Source organism: Protomyctophum bolini (assembly GCF_963924005.1).
Source record: "Protomyctophum bolini genome assembly, chromosome: 14".
NCBI classification, from domain to species: Eukaryota; Metazoa; Chordata; class Actinopteri; order Myctophiformes; family Myctophidae; genus Protomyctophum; species Protomyctophum bolini.
This window is the reverse complement of record NC_137875.1, coordinates 15,370,288-15,386,257: the sequence shown is the minus strand read 5'-3', so window position 1 is coordinate 15,386,257 and position 15,970 is coordinate 15,370,288. Positions and strand designations below refer to the sequence as shown.

General features: G+C 46.5%; 1 protein-coding gene across 1 annotated transcript in view; it reads right to left on the bottom strand.

Annotated features, from left to right (window-relative positions):
* Positions 1-11,957: 11,957 nt before the first annotated feature.
* LOC308328736 (semaphorin-4G-like) overlaps positions 11,958-15,970 on the bottom strand; it is a 44,284-nt gene continuing 40,271 nt past the window's right edge. Inside the window, exons 16-18 of the mRNA XM_080782844.1 lie at positions 15,364-15,659; positions 14,835-15,126; positions 11,958-12,658 (exon numbers count right to left, since the gene is read on the bottom strand). Of these exons, the coding sequence (XP_080638970.1) occupies positions 12,242-12,658; positions 14,835-15,126; positions 15,364-15,659 (1,005 nt within the window). The 3' untranslated portion in view covers positions 11,958-12,241. The remainder of the gene's footprint in view (positions 12,659-14,834; positions 15,127-15,363; positions 15,660-15,970) is intronic.

The following is a 15,970-nucleotide window of genomic DNA, read 5'->3' as shown; positions in this document are numbered from 1 at the left end:
CCTTGAGGGAGTTCCAGGGGGTCCCCAGCTAAATGATGACAAATGGACCCTTATGGATTATGGTTCTGTAACTCTGAGAGTGTACAAATGTACACTCTCAGAGGGGGGTCCCAGAGATAAGTAAGCCTTGCAGAGCAATGAGGCCCATAGGGCAGGAGCTTATCTCCTGTTTCTTTAGCGTGAGGCAGCTTGATGTACAAGTACACCCCCTGGACATGACGCTATATGTCACAGGGACTTACCCCCAATCCAACCCTTGATGCTTAGTGCCAAGCAGGGATGCATTGGGTCCCATTTTTATAGTCTTTGGTATGACCCGGCCGGGGATCGAACCCCGACCTACCAGACTCAGGGCGGACACTCTAACCACAAAGCCACTGAGCTGGTCCCAGAGATAGAAATGCCATTAAATGGGGGTCCGTAGACTAATGCATGTCAAACTGGGGGTCCTTGAAATTAAACGGGTTGAGAATCTCTGCTAGAGCCGTAAAAATCTTCTCTTATGGGGGTCCCTGGCATATCTTTTCCAATGGGGGTCTGCGGGCTAATTTCAGTAATTTGGGAGGTCCTTGACATGAGAACGTTTGGGAACCACTGCTATACAGTGTTCAATGATCCACTTGTATACTCACTACTAGAACTGGTTCAGTTCTAGATTCTTGGAACCTGGTGCTTTCATGGAACCGGTGGACATTTTTTTGGTTCCAGTTCCAAACCAATCTGAACCAATTTATTTTCAGTGGAAACACTAGTCTGAACTGGTTCAATATTAGGCGGGAGAAAAGAACCGAACTGGTTCAACCGGTTCAGTTCCGTTTACTACTTTTTCCCTATTAATATTGAACCAGTTCAGACTAGTGTTTCCACTGAAAACATCTAATTTCTCTTATGGGTCACGGGCCAAGTTTGGGAACCAAGCTGCTGTAGAACGTATTCATGGTAATGAGCTCAGAACAATCCACATGTGGGAGTCATGTTAAGTTTCAACACTACAGCATGTTTCAGTGCTATAAGTGAGTTTCGACTGAAACTGCAGTAGGGCCTCTATCAAAACACCTAATCTGGCGAAGCAAGTGCGTACGTGTGTGTCATGTGTGTGTGCGCGTACGTGCGTGCCGTGTGTGTGTGCGTGTATGTGTGTGTGTTGTCACTGCGGTTGTCAGGATGACTTGTCTAGGTGACACGTCTCTAGGAGACGTTCCCTACAGGTGTGTCTGTCGTCTCTGAGGGAGAAGAGAATGCGGGGCTCCGTGTTGATTTCATACTCGGAACAACACAGGGTTGTTGCCGTGTTTTTCCGTGTCTGGGGAAAACTGCAGTCTCTAAAGAAAGTTTGTGTTGTGACAGACACTGATTATATGTACAGGCCTTATTTCAGCCGCAAGTCCATATTCAAAGGACAAATCCTCCCATTTCTTCTCTGTAACCAACCCCACAGGGTTTGTTAATAATGAATGATGATGTTGATGATGTTGATGAGGATTAGAAACTGAGGCACTTCAGATGGACCTCAAGGTGTACAATCGTTCAGCATTCCGGTCACATCATGGCTTCTGGTTGCTGGCTGCAGCCAATTCCAAACATGGTGATGACCTACAAGGTCAATCAAGGTCATGACACCTGTGTACTTTCCCTTCACTTACAGATCAGAGGATCACTGATCCTAGACTCCATTTAGGCCGATATCCTGTCTCGTACTGTGATCTTGCACATTGTAAGAGCCTAATTTGTCAAAGTGATCGCTTCCAGTTGGACAGAACCGAAATGCTCCCTGGCAGGATTCCTTTCTTGGTCTACACAGTGTCTGTCTGTCTGGGTAATAATCGGCATTGTGTGTGTTGTCTGCAGAGGCAGCGTGGTTAAGTCAGTCAGTCAGCCAGTCAGTGATGGAAACACACACAAGGGGCTGATTGATAGGAGTATATGGCACGTGTGACAGCAGCAACGCGTGGCTTTTTCGGCGTCAAAAACCGGTCCGGGAAGACAAGAGGGAGCTGCCTGTTTGCATGCAGAAACAACAGCAACAGCGACGTGTTTGTTTTGAGAGGAGATATGGTTGCAATGTGACACGCGTGCATCCCCCTTTTTGTCGCAGCCACAGATTCAGTTCAATAGGAGGACACTTCCTACTGTGGTCATTGTGACAGCAACACTGATCGTTGTCTGAGATGAGCAACAAGTATTCTGTTTATAAAGAGCCTTCGTTAACTCTACAAAGAGATTACAGACACAGTGCAGTACAGAAACAGAATCAGAATATATTCTGTTTAATTCAATTAGGGATCTGAATGAATGTCCGTTTGTCTCCTTTCTGGTGTGGCACCATGCAGGAGAGCGGCCATAAAGAGGCCACAGAAAGCCCCAGGTTTAAGTCCCGGCCCTGGTTGTGTGTCGAGGTATCCATGAGCAAGACTCTTCTTAACCCCCCGAGCACTCACTACAAGTATACAACGACTGTACATGAGCAGCCACCAGCTGGGTGAAGCTGAACATTTTCCTCACATTGTCTTTGTCTCAAATGATACTGTATACTGGTGCATACATTTGGCCCTCACAGAAATAGTAATTTGCGCACGCACACGCGCACACACACACACACACACACACACACACACACACACACACACACACACACGCTGCTTAGTGCCTCATGGACAAATGAGTCACAAACCAGATTTAGACACCAAACAGTGAGTGACGTGCAGTGTGCGTGTGCGTGCGTGTTCGCGTGCGTGTGCTGGAATACTGCAGCGCCAAGACATGCTGAACACAGACGTGCAGATGGGAATAATGGGCAGAATGGGATGGAGAAGCAGGCTCACATGTAAACAGAACCCCACTGTTACCCCACAAAAGTCCTCTGGCTCAGAGAAGCTCTAATGATAACGGGCTGAGGATCAGCCATCTGTGTGACTGTGCATTAATGATGATCTCTGTGTGTGTGTGTGTGTGTGTGTGTGTGTGTGTGTGTGTGTGTGTGTGTGTGTGTGTGTGTGTGTGTGTGTGTGTGTGCATGCGTGCATGTACAGTAGATTAGAACGTGAGGGAAAAGACATGCGAGAACGATTTGGACGGTCCATTGGTCCTCACCACCACCACCACAACAACAAAAGCAGTGGTGGTGAAAGTACATGCGTGCTGTTTACCAATTAAGTCCTCTCCAAGGAACAACATTGCTGAGTTTTCTGGGCCTGATGACCCTGGATGAGAGTTCAGAACAATACATTAAAACTGAGGAGATTAAAACACACCCACGCACCCACGCACGCACGCACGCACACATGCACACACACACACACACACACACACACACACACACACCAGTGAGAGGAGAGGGAGGGCCTCCTTCTTACCATCTCATCTCATTAAGTCATTGGTCTCTGCTTATGAAAACACATTTGATACCCTGATACTATAGGCTGCTGCAGGGGTTCTCAAAGTGGGTCTTCCTATTGGTTGACCCACATGACATCACAGCCCTGCAGGGGGCAAACCAGACAGTGGCCTTGTGGTTAGAGTGTCTGAAACTGGGAGGTCGGGGGTTCCATCCCATCCCTGGCTGGGTCATACCAAAGACTGTGAAAAATGGGACCCAATGCCTCCCTGCTTGGCACTCAGCATCAATGGGTTGGATTGGGGGGGTCAAATCAACTAATGCCGCTGTGTGACTAACGTGTACGACTTTGACTTTGGCCCCGGCTGGGAATAATATAGATTAACCATAACGATATAGTTAGTGGACCCACAATTATTTGCAAAGAAAAGAATAAGACCATTACTGCTTAAACAGTAATCAACAAACTATATTCTAAAAACTGGTCAAACATTGGCCAAATTGACAAATAATATAAGAAAGTGGCAATTTTTTTGAAAATAGCAGATCTACAGTACAAGCACACGCCTCGCAACGCGCCATCCAGGATACAAGGTCCACTCCTGCTGTGTACATGCCTAATATGTAGCCCAAGTGAAAAACAGGCTATTCCTGTTGGCTGCAAAAAACACACTTGAATGACTGTAATACTACATAACTGTAATACTACATAATAAACAATCACTAAACACTGACACATTCATACATTGCCTGTGCTTCTGTCTGCTTGCCGTCCTGGCATTATTATCCCGCTACATGTCTTCTATACACTAATTTCAGACAAATGACTTATTGTTCAAGTGCCAACAGCTGTGTAGGTGTTTCTGTCACTGCCAAGCAAGTGGCCGCACAATGGTGGAAAGTAACTGTATGTGTGCATCAGAGCCATTAGAGTAAGACAGAGTTACGAAAACTCTGTTCACTACCGGAAGTAGGCAGAAAGGCATTGGACCCAGGCAACAGCCCAGCTTTAATGATCTTAAATCCCATTATTTTAGATTGTTTTGTAGTATTCGTACAACATAAACATTACAGAGACTTTAATTGTAACTGTACAATACTTTAAAAACAGCAGGCTCTTCTGCCTTGTTTATGTTGAATTTGCTAAAACATCTTTTTTGAAAAGAAAAACAAAAAAAAACATGATATGCCCTGTCACCATGCTGCATCTGTGTTGTTCCTTTTTACTGAGACCAAGTTTAAAATAAGAATTGAACGCACAATATAACTCTTCGTAACTCTTCTATTAGATGGCTCTGTATGTACTAAAGTATTGAAGGTGCTGCACTTCAGCAGCACCTTTAATAATAATTATTCCTCTTGTTTCTTTTTTAACGTATATTTACATCTTAGAAAGCATAGTCTTAGCTGGGGGACGGGGTGCAGACGGCCTCTATATGAACACAATTGTCCTGTGTTTTGGTGAGGGAAGCCGGCCGGGGAGGTTGATAATTGTCACTGCATACATACATAGCTTTGGGCTGGTGGCGGCAGCTGTCAGCAGGGAGTGTTGGCCCAGAGGATTAGGACAGAGGCTGTCCTCACCTGTCGTTGACTTGAGCCAATAGGATACAACAGCAGTGAGAACACATGTGTGTAGGCAGGAGGAAGGACTAAATTGTGGAGAACAATGCCTGTCTATGAGTAGCTGTCTGACTGCCTGCCTGTCCAATTCTCCATGAGTAGCTGTCTGTCTGTCTGTCTATGAGTAGCTGTCTGCCTGCCTGCCAGCCAGCAAGTTTAAACAGAAAATAAATTGTTATGGCTGAGTAAAATAAAATACAATAAACACAATTTGCCTGAAAATAGATTACCCAGCTATGACCTTTTTCATGAAAAAAAATGAGTAGTGATATGGCTGACTGAGTAAAATAAAACAATCTACCTGAAAATAGATAGCTATAACTGAAGAGCAATTTCCGCAATACCATTTCCGCAATTTCCATTTCCGCAATTTCCTCAATTTCCATTTCCGCAATTTCCGCAATTTACATTTCCACCATTTCCGCAATTACCATTTCCGCAATTTCCATTTCCACCATTTCCGCAATTTCCGCAATTACAATTTCCGCAATTTCCATTTCCGCAATTTCCGCAATTTCCATTTCCATTTCCAACTATTAATGGCAGCTGGGTTTCATCATTCAAATAAAATAGAATTCTGTCTGTTTAGCTATAAAATTATGTCAGGGAATAGGGATACACAGTATATGTCTTTCATTTGCATTGCATCTCCCCATTTTATTTTCGTTCGAGTAATAGTAAAACTCTAATAGTATTACTTATAATAATGTAATTAAAGATAACTTCATTCAAATTTATTTATTTTTATTTCATTTTCCAGATTTTTTTTTCTTCTTTTTTTTAGATTTTCATTGGTGGGCCAGTCATAATGGTCCCGCGGGCCTGATGTGGCCCGCGGGCCTGAGGTTGAGTATCACTGGTCTAGGTCCTATCCCCAGACAGACAGACACACACAGACACATTGGAGATGGTGTGCCACCGCTCAAAAACATGCTCTGAAAATCCATGCAGCAGCCCACCCATCTGACCATTTAGAACGACAGGGCTGCGAAAAGGTCCACCGATTTGTGGCAATTTATCAAAGTGAAAGAAAACTCCAAATGAGGAAAAGCTACATTACAGTCTTCTTCTGCTTGTCAGAGATAGGCAGTGGGTGAACAGGTGCTTCCAATGATGTGCATCACTTTGTTAAAGTAAACCCCTTCCACCAGCCAAGTGAGCCAACCAAGCACAAGAGAATGCGAGCAGCAGATAAATAAGATGGATGGATGGAATAGAGTAGACAGATATCCTAAGGCCATGACAGCCCAATTGCTTTTCCTTTGCGTTACTGCGCGACATACAGTAGGTGTCTATCATTCCAATGACAGAAGTGATTGTGACATGCACAGCACAGCACAGCTTCGGAACGATTCTTCAGCCCCATCGATGTTCACGAGCCAAAATCGCACACGTCACTGTCACACAATATTCAGAATGTTTTCCCTCTGAAAATGCTTTATTTTCTCCACAGAGACAAATCGGGAGAAAAATCAACGTTGTTGTCGACCTTTCTCACCTTTGTTTGTCCCAGCAACAAATTGTCCTCATTAACGTACGTCCTCATAGGACATACGTGAGATCTGCCGTCAGACACTTAGCAGACCATTTGTGTACCATTTCTTACATGGTGGCAAAGCATACGGGGTTGGCCAGGGATATCTTGCTGAATTACGCATCTTTTCCTAAGGCCATATTTCAGCAACTCAGGCATGGTTCCAAGATGCTTCCTTCCCTGCTAATCTGTCATTGTGAGCTGTCTGGTTTATCTAGAATAGATTACAACACATGGCTCTGCTCCAGATTACACCCACATGGCTCTGTTCCAGCACTTTGACAAGTTGCTTTGATTCATTATTCTTCCCTCTGCCTTATCTCACTGATGAGATGTAATGCAATGTCTGCAATTTTGTAAAAAATCACACCTGTGTGAACTGAGTGGTGCAACTCCCCTCTCCCCCTGTCTCTCTCTCTCTCTCTCTCTCTGTGTAATGAGTAGGCAACAGTGCAACACTATCTCTCAATCTGTTTCTGGCACAACAGCGCCACTTTTGCCCCTACTGGTACTCTAAACGGACATAGTCACATTAGGACATAAAGTAGGTTGGGACATATAGGGACATTGCTGTTCCTTGGAGTGGTTGCACCACTCAAAAACTGTAAATACACAGACAAGCAACAATAAAGGTATGGGTTGAAGTATAAAGCTTTATTAGAAATGTGAAGGAACCTGTTGTAATTCTATTCGTTCTGTTAGCGTGATAAAACATGTTAATTTGCTGTGTGTGCACAAACAAGCTTGATGTCACATGCATATAGAGATTGAATCGAACGTGACACTGTGGAATTTACCAAACAAGCTGACAGAAATGCTCAGCTAAGCTATGATCTTAATTAAAAGGCTAGGAGAGGAGAGGTGAATTGACTCCAATACTCCTCTCTCTTCGTCCATAATTGCCTGTATTACACTTAACTGAGCACCAAAATATAAACGTGTCATCCTACGTTTTAACAGCGAGCGAACAGCGGCGACTCTGGGCGATAGAACTCTCCTAGTGGGCGTGGCGTGCCTGCTGTCATCACTGTATGTAATGTAAACGTATCACCGTTCTGCATGGAGGGTAAACAAAGCAACACATACATTTGATTGGCTATCAACGGACGATGCCGTCAAAAAGTGTTTTTGAACAAGGTTCCTCCGCCCACTTTTCGACTATCGCCTCTTCGCCTGCTATCACCAGTAGTTGCCAGGTCCCATAGACAAATAACGCACTTCCAGAAAAATGAGGAAATACACCGGGCTGTCGCCCGCTGTTAGCTCGTACTGTCACACTGCGACGTATTGTGAGCTTGGAGATCTGCTATTTTCTGTGAAGCTCCCCCCCCCCCCCCAGCATACGGATGCATACGGGGTTTTAAGTGATTTTATTCGTGATCATTAGACTCACGACAAGTGGCATTGAAATGACAACATCAATCACAGAACTCTTAATAATATACAAAACAATTCAAAAATAAATATGTCTCATCTCCCTGTTGCTTTGTTTAGAGAGAACAGGTGTTGCAATACAAAAGCACACAGCATTTGTTTTTTTCAAGTTGGCAACCATGGCATTTCTTTTTGTCAACATTAGTCATTGTTGAAGAGTCACTCGATTTAGTGGTAGTTGTCGTTAATTAAAAAGAGCAGTGTTGCAGCATAATTCATCCAGAGGGGGTGTTAATGATCGACTTGGTTTTTGGTCTTGTTTGTTTGTCTGTGGAACGACAGAGGTGGCGAGGAAGATGCAAACGCATTTTCGAGTGGGTCCTGATCCACATGGGAGCTGCATGCCTTATATCTTATGTTGTGCTCATGTAATTTCTGACAGGCTCAGGCGCAGACTACACAGGGGGTGTAGTAGGCTATATTATATTACTATACTGTATCATATAGTACAGTATGTGAACAACTAACAGTTGTAACTGTGCTCCTGTGGAACACAGCAGCTGTTATTCTGCCGTGTTCATCCCAGTTCTGTCTGTCAGCTTCAGTGTGTCCACTTAACCACTCTATAGTAAACTGGACATGAGTTGCATCTGTGAAGAAATGCTATTTTGGGGTGAATGTTCCCCGACCCGAATAGGAATGCTTGGTTTTAAGTGTTTTTTTTTGTTTAAATTTTTTTTGTTGAAATTCCATTTCACTCCCTCGTTAGGGGAAGATCCTTACAGCCAACCGGGCCTGTCAACGTTGCGCGGGAATCGATGGACGGATCAAGATGGAAACCGCAGTTAAGAAGAACAGATCCACTCCGATATGATGCGATCGTCATCCTCATCAACCCTGGAAACAAAAGCGAGGAGAGAACATTAATTCATCAAACTGTCTTGGACTCTCCTCCCCCATTCTGGTTATATATATTTCTCTTTCCTAGGGCAAGACAGCAGCACCGAGATCAAAAGGAGTGATGATGGTGATGCTATAGTTAGCATCAGAGCCAGCAGCAACCCATCTTCCATGCGGTGCTGGTTGTTGTTTTCTTGTTCGTTTTTTAATTTTTTATATAATGTGTCTGAATCATTTATAGACATTGATTTCTAAAATGTCACCATGGGGATAATAACAAGGAGAAAGATGTCAAAGTAAACTTGTCATTTGCTGTCATGCCATGCTTTGGAGGTGGTTTGAATGGGCCTTAATGAGGCCGCTTGTCATCGCTGCCCAGGCAGAAACCTCCTATCTCCCATGTTTCCATCATACAATGAGTGCTGCACAAATCCAGTGAAAATAGCAGATCTACAAGTGCACAATGTGTCACGGTGTGCCTCATTGTGCACACGTATCTGCAATTTTTTTACCATTATAAAAGTTTAGTTTAGTTTTACGGACATACAAGGCTGCGTTGCCTGGCTGCCTCCATCCCTTTTCATGCCTTTGATCAGCGCCACTTCCCATAATGCTTTGGTTCTCGCTTTCAGAAGTGCAGCCGCGGCAGGCTTCGACATCACAGGCGCGTCCTGACAGGTTTATAGATCCAATCAGTGTTGTGATGTCTTCTGAGGTCGCCTCACATTTGTGCTCTCTTTGGAGCTTTATTCTGGCATCGGTGCAGGAAAATGAAGACGGCAAATTGTAGTGTTTATTTATTTTTTGCTCTAACATAAGGTCTGTTGTACACCTCAGTCGCAAGTTTTTGAGCCCCCCACCACACGTATAAATGCACTTTTTGGCTAGAAAGGGGATTTATTTTCACCCGAAGAAAAAATGTCTCTATTCTCTTGGCAATATCGGTAGCGCAGTGGAGTAACTAAAAATATTATTTTTTTTCTCACTCTGGATTAATTAGTAAAATGTAAATCGTAAATTGTGCTGTAGCTTTTTGCATCATTCAAACTCTACCTTTCTACAAGTGCTAAAAAAAATCAGTTCAGCTTAGGAAAAAAAAGAGCTGAACAGCGAAACACAGATGAGCAATAAAATAATAATGGTGCTTTCACTTGCCTTCGCAAAAATCGAAGAATACTGTCGCTTCCTAAAAATAATGGCTGCATCCCAGCCCCTACAGTATCTAGGTCCATTTCATTAAGTGCTTGTTTGGCAGCAGGCCCGTTACACTTTAACTTTGACTACTGGACTACTGGAGTTGAGTACTTTGTTGAGTGTAGTACTCTGTGCACTAGCAAAGTACTCATTCTCTGCCACGTCCTCTTTTTCTTTGAATATATCTAGTTCTGCTTTTAGTGCTGATATGTAAAGTATTGTGTTGATGAATTGAGTATAATGGACCACAACGGATGGAAGCACGCTCCCGGGGGGCTTTTACCCGGGTCTGTGCTGCCATTTCCAAACTTGCTAATAAAGTATTCAATCAATCAGTCAATCATTCAATCACTACTACGTACCTTGGACACCTTGGCAGGTTATCCGGATGGGAAGCGAGCAGCACATTTGGACCCGCATGTGTCATGGTGTTTGGGTTATTTCTCCTTGCTTGTCTTCAGTGTACAGTACAGTACAGTACAGTACAGTACAGTACAGTACAGTACAGTACAGTACAGTACAGTACAGTACCATGTAGGTGTGCTGTACCATCACACCTGCTGCCACTCTCCATTCAGGCAGAGCAGCTTTCGGTCAAACGAAGACTCCCTGCTTCTGGTACGTAGGTTCTGAACACCATGCCACGTCTTAACTCTTCTAAACTAAACCCATCTAGTCTTAGAGAAGCCGACCTGAGTTGCAACTGTACATGGACCGCTTATTTACACAGTCTACCCCCCAAAAATGGCTGATCTACAAGCTCAAGTGAGCTTGTAGATCTGCTATTTTCGGGGGCCTAATGCCGCCGGGTTTCAAGTGTCTTGAAGGTTTCCCTTGTGCTTCTCATTTCTTGCAGTGTCCCCAAAAGTCTCATTCACATTTTAAAGTGCTTTCAGAATCATTAATACTGTTAAGATTTCCTTTTGTTGCTTTGAGTTCACGTGTTATCTTGCTGTTGGTTAGTCCCGTTATATTGTAAAAAAAACCTGAAAAATAAATTAAAATAAAAGGCTAATCATCACCGTCATCTCCGACCTTAACACCAGCGCCACTTCTCTCGGTATGTTCATAGGAAATATGTTTTTTTAAATAAAGCACCAGCCATCTGTGCACCACTTACAAATGCAAACAAAATAGTGGCTAGCTGCCCGTTGCGTTTTGAAAGGAGCCAAAACACGGCTTGTCCTCACAGCGGCCATGTTCACATGTTGAACTCATGTTCCTGTCAGCCCCTGTCAGCCCCCCGCACCGGTCTCTGGGGTGCAGTAGGCCCGGGGCGTGGGGCCCGGCCCGCCCAGGCACCCTGTCCGGGCCCGGCCCGCCCAGGGACCCTGTCTGGGCCCGGCCAGGCACCCTGTCCGGGCCCGCCCAGGCAGGCACCCTGTCCGGGCCCGCCCAGGCAGGCACCCTGTCTGGGCCCGGCCCGCCCAGGCACCCTGTCTGGGCCCGGCCCGCCCAGGCACCCTGTCCGGGCCCGGCTGACATGTGGACGGTTGAATCAGAAAGTGGGTTTGGCGGGGTCACTCAGCGCGGGCACACATTGACAACAAAGGGCGCCCCTGCCCTTTTACCCGTCTGTAAAAAAGGGCCCTCTCCAGATCCATGAATGCAGCATTTAATCATGGTGAAAGAAATGCAAACGGCCCTGTCCTTTCCATCGCCTCCAATTGCCTTTTCCGAACTCTCCTGATGTTGAATGCAGCGTTTTATGTCGAAAGAATTGCGCTCTGTGTTTAAATCCATGGCATATGCCACGTCTCCGGAAAAAGGCTTACTTAGTTGAACGTGGTGTCGCATACCAAAAACAGGCAATCTACAAGCTCGTAGATTTGCTATTTAAGGCCCAAAGTGCCCTTTTTATCAATTTCAGCCCCCTGCCAACTTTAACATTCTCTGCACGTCCGTGGGCGAGGGGGGGAGATGGCGTGCTAAGCTCTGCTGAGCTGAGGTTGATCCACATTGCCATTCCATTCTCTTCACTGTGAGGGCACTCGTGCGTTTTATTTTTTTGGAATGGAAAAGTTTTGAGAATTGAAGCCTGCATGGGTCCATAAATCTAATTTAAACGCTATTAAAGGATTGGCAAAATATGGAATCGAATCCCTCTTTTTCAAAAGTTCAGTCAATGATGTTAACAGGACGAAACTCAATCGCTGGACTTTTGTTTTTGTCATCAATTAATAGATTGTCCTCCCCCCCGCCCTGACAGGCACAATGTTTTAGTCCTCCCACCACAGGGGGGCGATGGATCTGGCCAGCTTAGAACCTCCTCCATCATGCTCCTACACAGAGCTCTCGTCGGGCCGGGGGAGCAGCAGCTGCGTGGTGGTTTTCCTCTTCTCCAGGATGCGGTTGAGTTCGTCGGTGAACGAGTGTCCGAGAGGGACGGCGGTACCGGTGTCGGTGGGGCTGCCGCCGTCGGCGGCGGTGACGTCCGCGTCGCACTGCCTCAGAAGCACGTAGCTGTTGCCGTGCATTCGGCGCAGGACGCTGGGCAGCGTGGCCGACAGGCCGCTGGGCGGCGCCCTAGGCGTCGTCGTCAGGCCGTTGGGGAAGAAGGAATCACACTCCGACGGGGAGGAGGAGCCGGAGAGGAGGAGGAGCTCTTGTTGTTGTTGGGGCGGAGGGAGAGGCGGGGCCGGGGGAGGAGGCGTGTCCACGTGTCCCTCGCCCGGCACGATCTGCAGTAAGCCTCCGTCCTGCAGCGACAAACAAAGGGCTTAACGATTTAATTTGTTCGTTTTTGTTGGGGGGGGATACTGGAATGTATTTATATTACATAATGGTTTTTTTAGGCCAAAACAGGCCATAATAAGATGGGCTAGAGTGTTTATTTATGTTTGAAAGGAGGCATTTTGTAGAATCGGCCTCAGGTCTTTAACCCATTTTGGGCGGGAACCCCTGTTGGTTTTTTAAGCATAATTTATGTTATACTTTTAGCTATTTTTTTTAAATCGTGAAAATAATTGCGATCAGACGATTACGTAACAATCCTGACAGGCCTAAAATGACCATACGTAATTATATTTTGACAACCCACGGCGCCCGTCAATAACCAGAAGGATGCAAGGATTCGGCCGTTATGCAAATGCTGTGCAACACGGAAGTATAGCCTAGTACAGCAGCAGAAAGAACGTTCGTCAGTGATGTGACATCACTGGCGATTCCTTGGGCATGTGACGGACTTAACTTCACTGTTGAGAAGCACCCAGCTGCAGTTTATAGAGCGTCGCAAGTCCCGCCCCCTTTCAGAACGACGAGGGCACCAGGAAATAATTACCCATTCATGTTCCCCATAGACATTTCAAAAAGTATTTATTTAAAGACCGTAATTCTTTCTTTCCCATGTCCAGACCCCGACACCAGGGGACGCCATATCCCAGGTCCATATGCTGGGTGGATCTTCTGCCATCCAAATTTCTGATTTAATTTGTGCCTTTGTACCGTGACGCTCCCGCCATGTTAAAGCTTCTGACGAAAGGTAAACAGTGTGTGCTTGTGCCAATGATACTAACGTGTGTGGCAAGTGTGTGTGGGGGGCGGGAGGGCGGTCAAACTCCGACTCTTAAAGTGAACGCGTATGGTGGCACCTGGAACTGGGATTTATGCTAACAGCTAGCCGCAATAAAAGAGTTAAAAGCCTCGAACAAAGCCAACAGCCGAGTTGACAAATCATGAGAATAAACACATTTTTGGGCCGAACCAAAATACTTTTTGAAACCTCTATGGTGAAAATTAATGTGGGATAATTTCCTGGTGACGCTCTATTGCTGCAATAGTCTGCTAGTTTATAACCTCCTGCAGTGCGCTCTGCTTTTCATAATAAAGTGTTACCCGCCCGCGTTTAGTTCAGTACCGCCTGTCCCCGACCGTAACCGTGAACTTATAAAGTATATTTTTCACCCGTCGAACTGGGACACCCGCGGTACTCTGCTGTACGTACCTAACTGGGACACCCGTGGTACTCTGCTGTACGTACCTAACTGGGACACCCACGTACTCTGCTGTATGTACCTAACTGGGACACCCGTGGTACTCTGCTGTACGTACCTAACTGGGACACCCACGTACTCTGCTGTATGTACCTAACTGGGACACCCGTGGTACTCTGCTGTACGTACCTAACTGGGACACCCGTGGTACTCTGCTGTACGTACCTAACTGGGACACCCGTGGTACTCTGCTGTATGTACCTAACTGGGACACCCGTGGTACTCTGCTGTACGTACCTAACTGGGACACCCGCGGTACTCTGCTGTACGTACCTAACTGGGACACCCGTGGTACTCTGCTGTACGTACCTAACTGGGACACCCACGTACTCTGCTGTATGTACCTAACTGGGACACCCGTGGTACTCTGCTGTACGTACCTAACTGGGACACCCACGTACTCTGCTGTATGTACCTAACTGGGACACCCGTGGTACTCTGCTGTATGTACCTAACTGGGACACCCGTGGTACTCTGCTGTATGTACCTAACTGGGACACCCGTGGTACTCTGCTGTACGTACCTAACTGGGACACCCGTGGTACTCTGCTGTACGTACCTAACTGGGACACCCGTGGTACTCTGCTGTATGTACCTAACTGGGACACCCGTGGTACTCTGCCGTATGTACCTAACTGGGACACCCGTGGTACTCTGCTGTACGTACCTAACTGGGACACCCGTGGTACTCTGCCGTATGTACCTAACTGGGACACCCGTGGTACTCTGCTGTACGTACCTAACTGGGACACCCGTGGTACTCTGCTGTACGTACCTAACTGGGACACCCGTGGTACTCTGCTGTACGTACCTAACTGGGACACCCGCGGTACTCTGCCGTGCGTACCTAACTGGGACACCCGTGGTACTCTGCCGTACGTACCTGCGCGTCGTCGTCGTGGTGCTGCTTGGACCCTCCGTTACAGCAGACGCTGCCGTTGGAGATGGTCTTCAGCTCCATGTTGGAGGAGGAGGAGCTGCGGTGCATCGCCTTCTTCCTGTTGTGTTTCCTGCGGTGGTCCGCTGGGTACGCGGCGGCCGCAGCGGCGCGCAGAGAGTACTTCCCGCGGTTGCCCGCCTGCAGGCAGAACCCCACGTACAGCAGCACCACCGTCAGCACCACGCACAGCCCGCCCAGGATGGTGATGAGAGACAGGTACATGGCCTCCATGTTCCTGAGAGAGAGAGAGAGAGAGAGGCAGGGTTATGAGGGTCAGCTACGCTAATACTGTGTCCGTAGGAGACAATTTCCTAGGGAGCGCTTCCATTTAATATTTTAGTTATAGAGGGCAATTATAATGTATTAAGGCATATACGGCTTATATGCCAGGGAACAAATCAATCAAATTAATTGAGGACAAAAGGTCAAAAAGAAAAGAATGAAAAAAAAAAAACGCAAAAACTATAACAACCTTGGCGAGAGGAACTCCGACCGGGGCAGGAGAGGAGCCGGCGACCACGGTGGTGGGGGCGGTCTCTCCGAGGAGGAGGTGGCGAGGAGGGGGGGCTCCGTGGTCTCAGTGGTGGTGGCGGCGGTGGCGTTGGTGTTCTGAGGCGGCGAGGAAGAAGGGCCGCTGCTGACCCCGAGACCTTGGGTGGGGTCGACGTGACCTTGGGTGGGGTGGACTTGCTGCGGGGGACGGGGAGGGGGTGGCGGCGGGCCGGGAGCGTCCAGGCGCACGCTCACGTCGTAGACCACTATGGCCACCTTCAAATCAAATCAAATCACGTTTGTTTTATAAAGCACATTTAAAAAAACAATCACAATCATTGTAGCAAAAGTGCCGTTACAGAACATTGCATCATTTTCATTTCAAACAAAAACAGTAAGAGCATACTAAAGTCATCATAAAAACAATGGAGTAAGAGCAACAACAGCAACAACAACATATCCGGAGCATTTAAACACTTGCAAGTTTTTTAGCCTGGATTTTAAAACTTAAATCGAGGTGGGGAGTTCTAATGGAGTAGGGGATGATGTTCCACAGCCTAGGGGCTGCGACAGAGAAGGCACGGTTC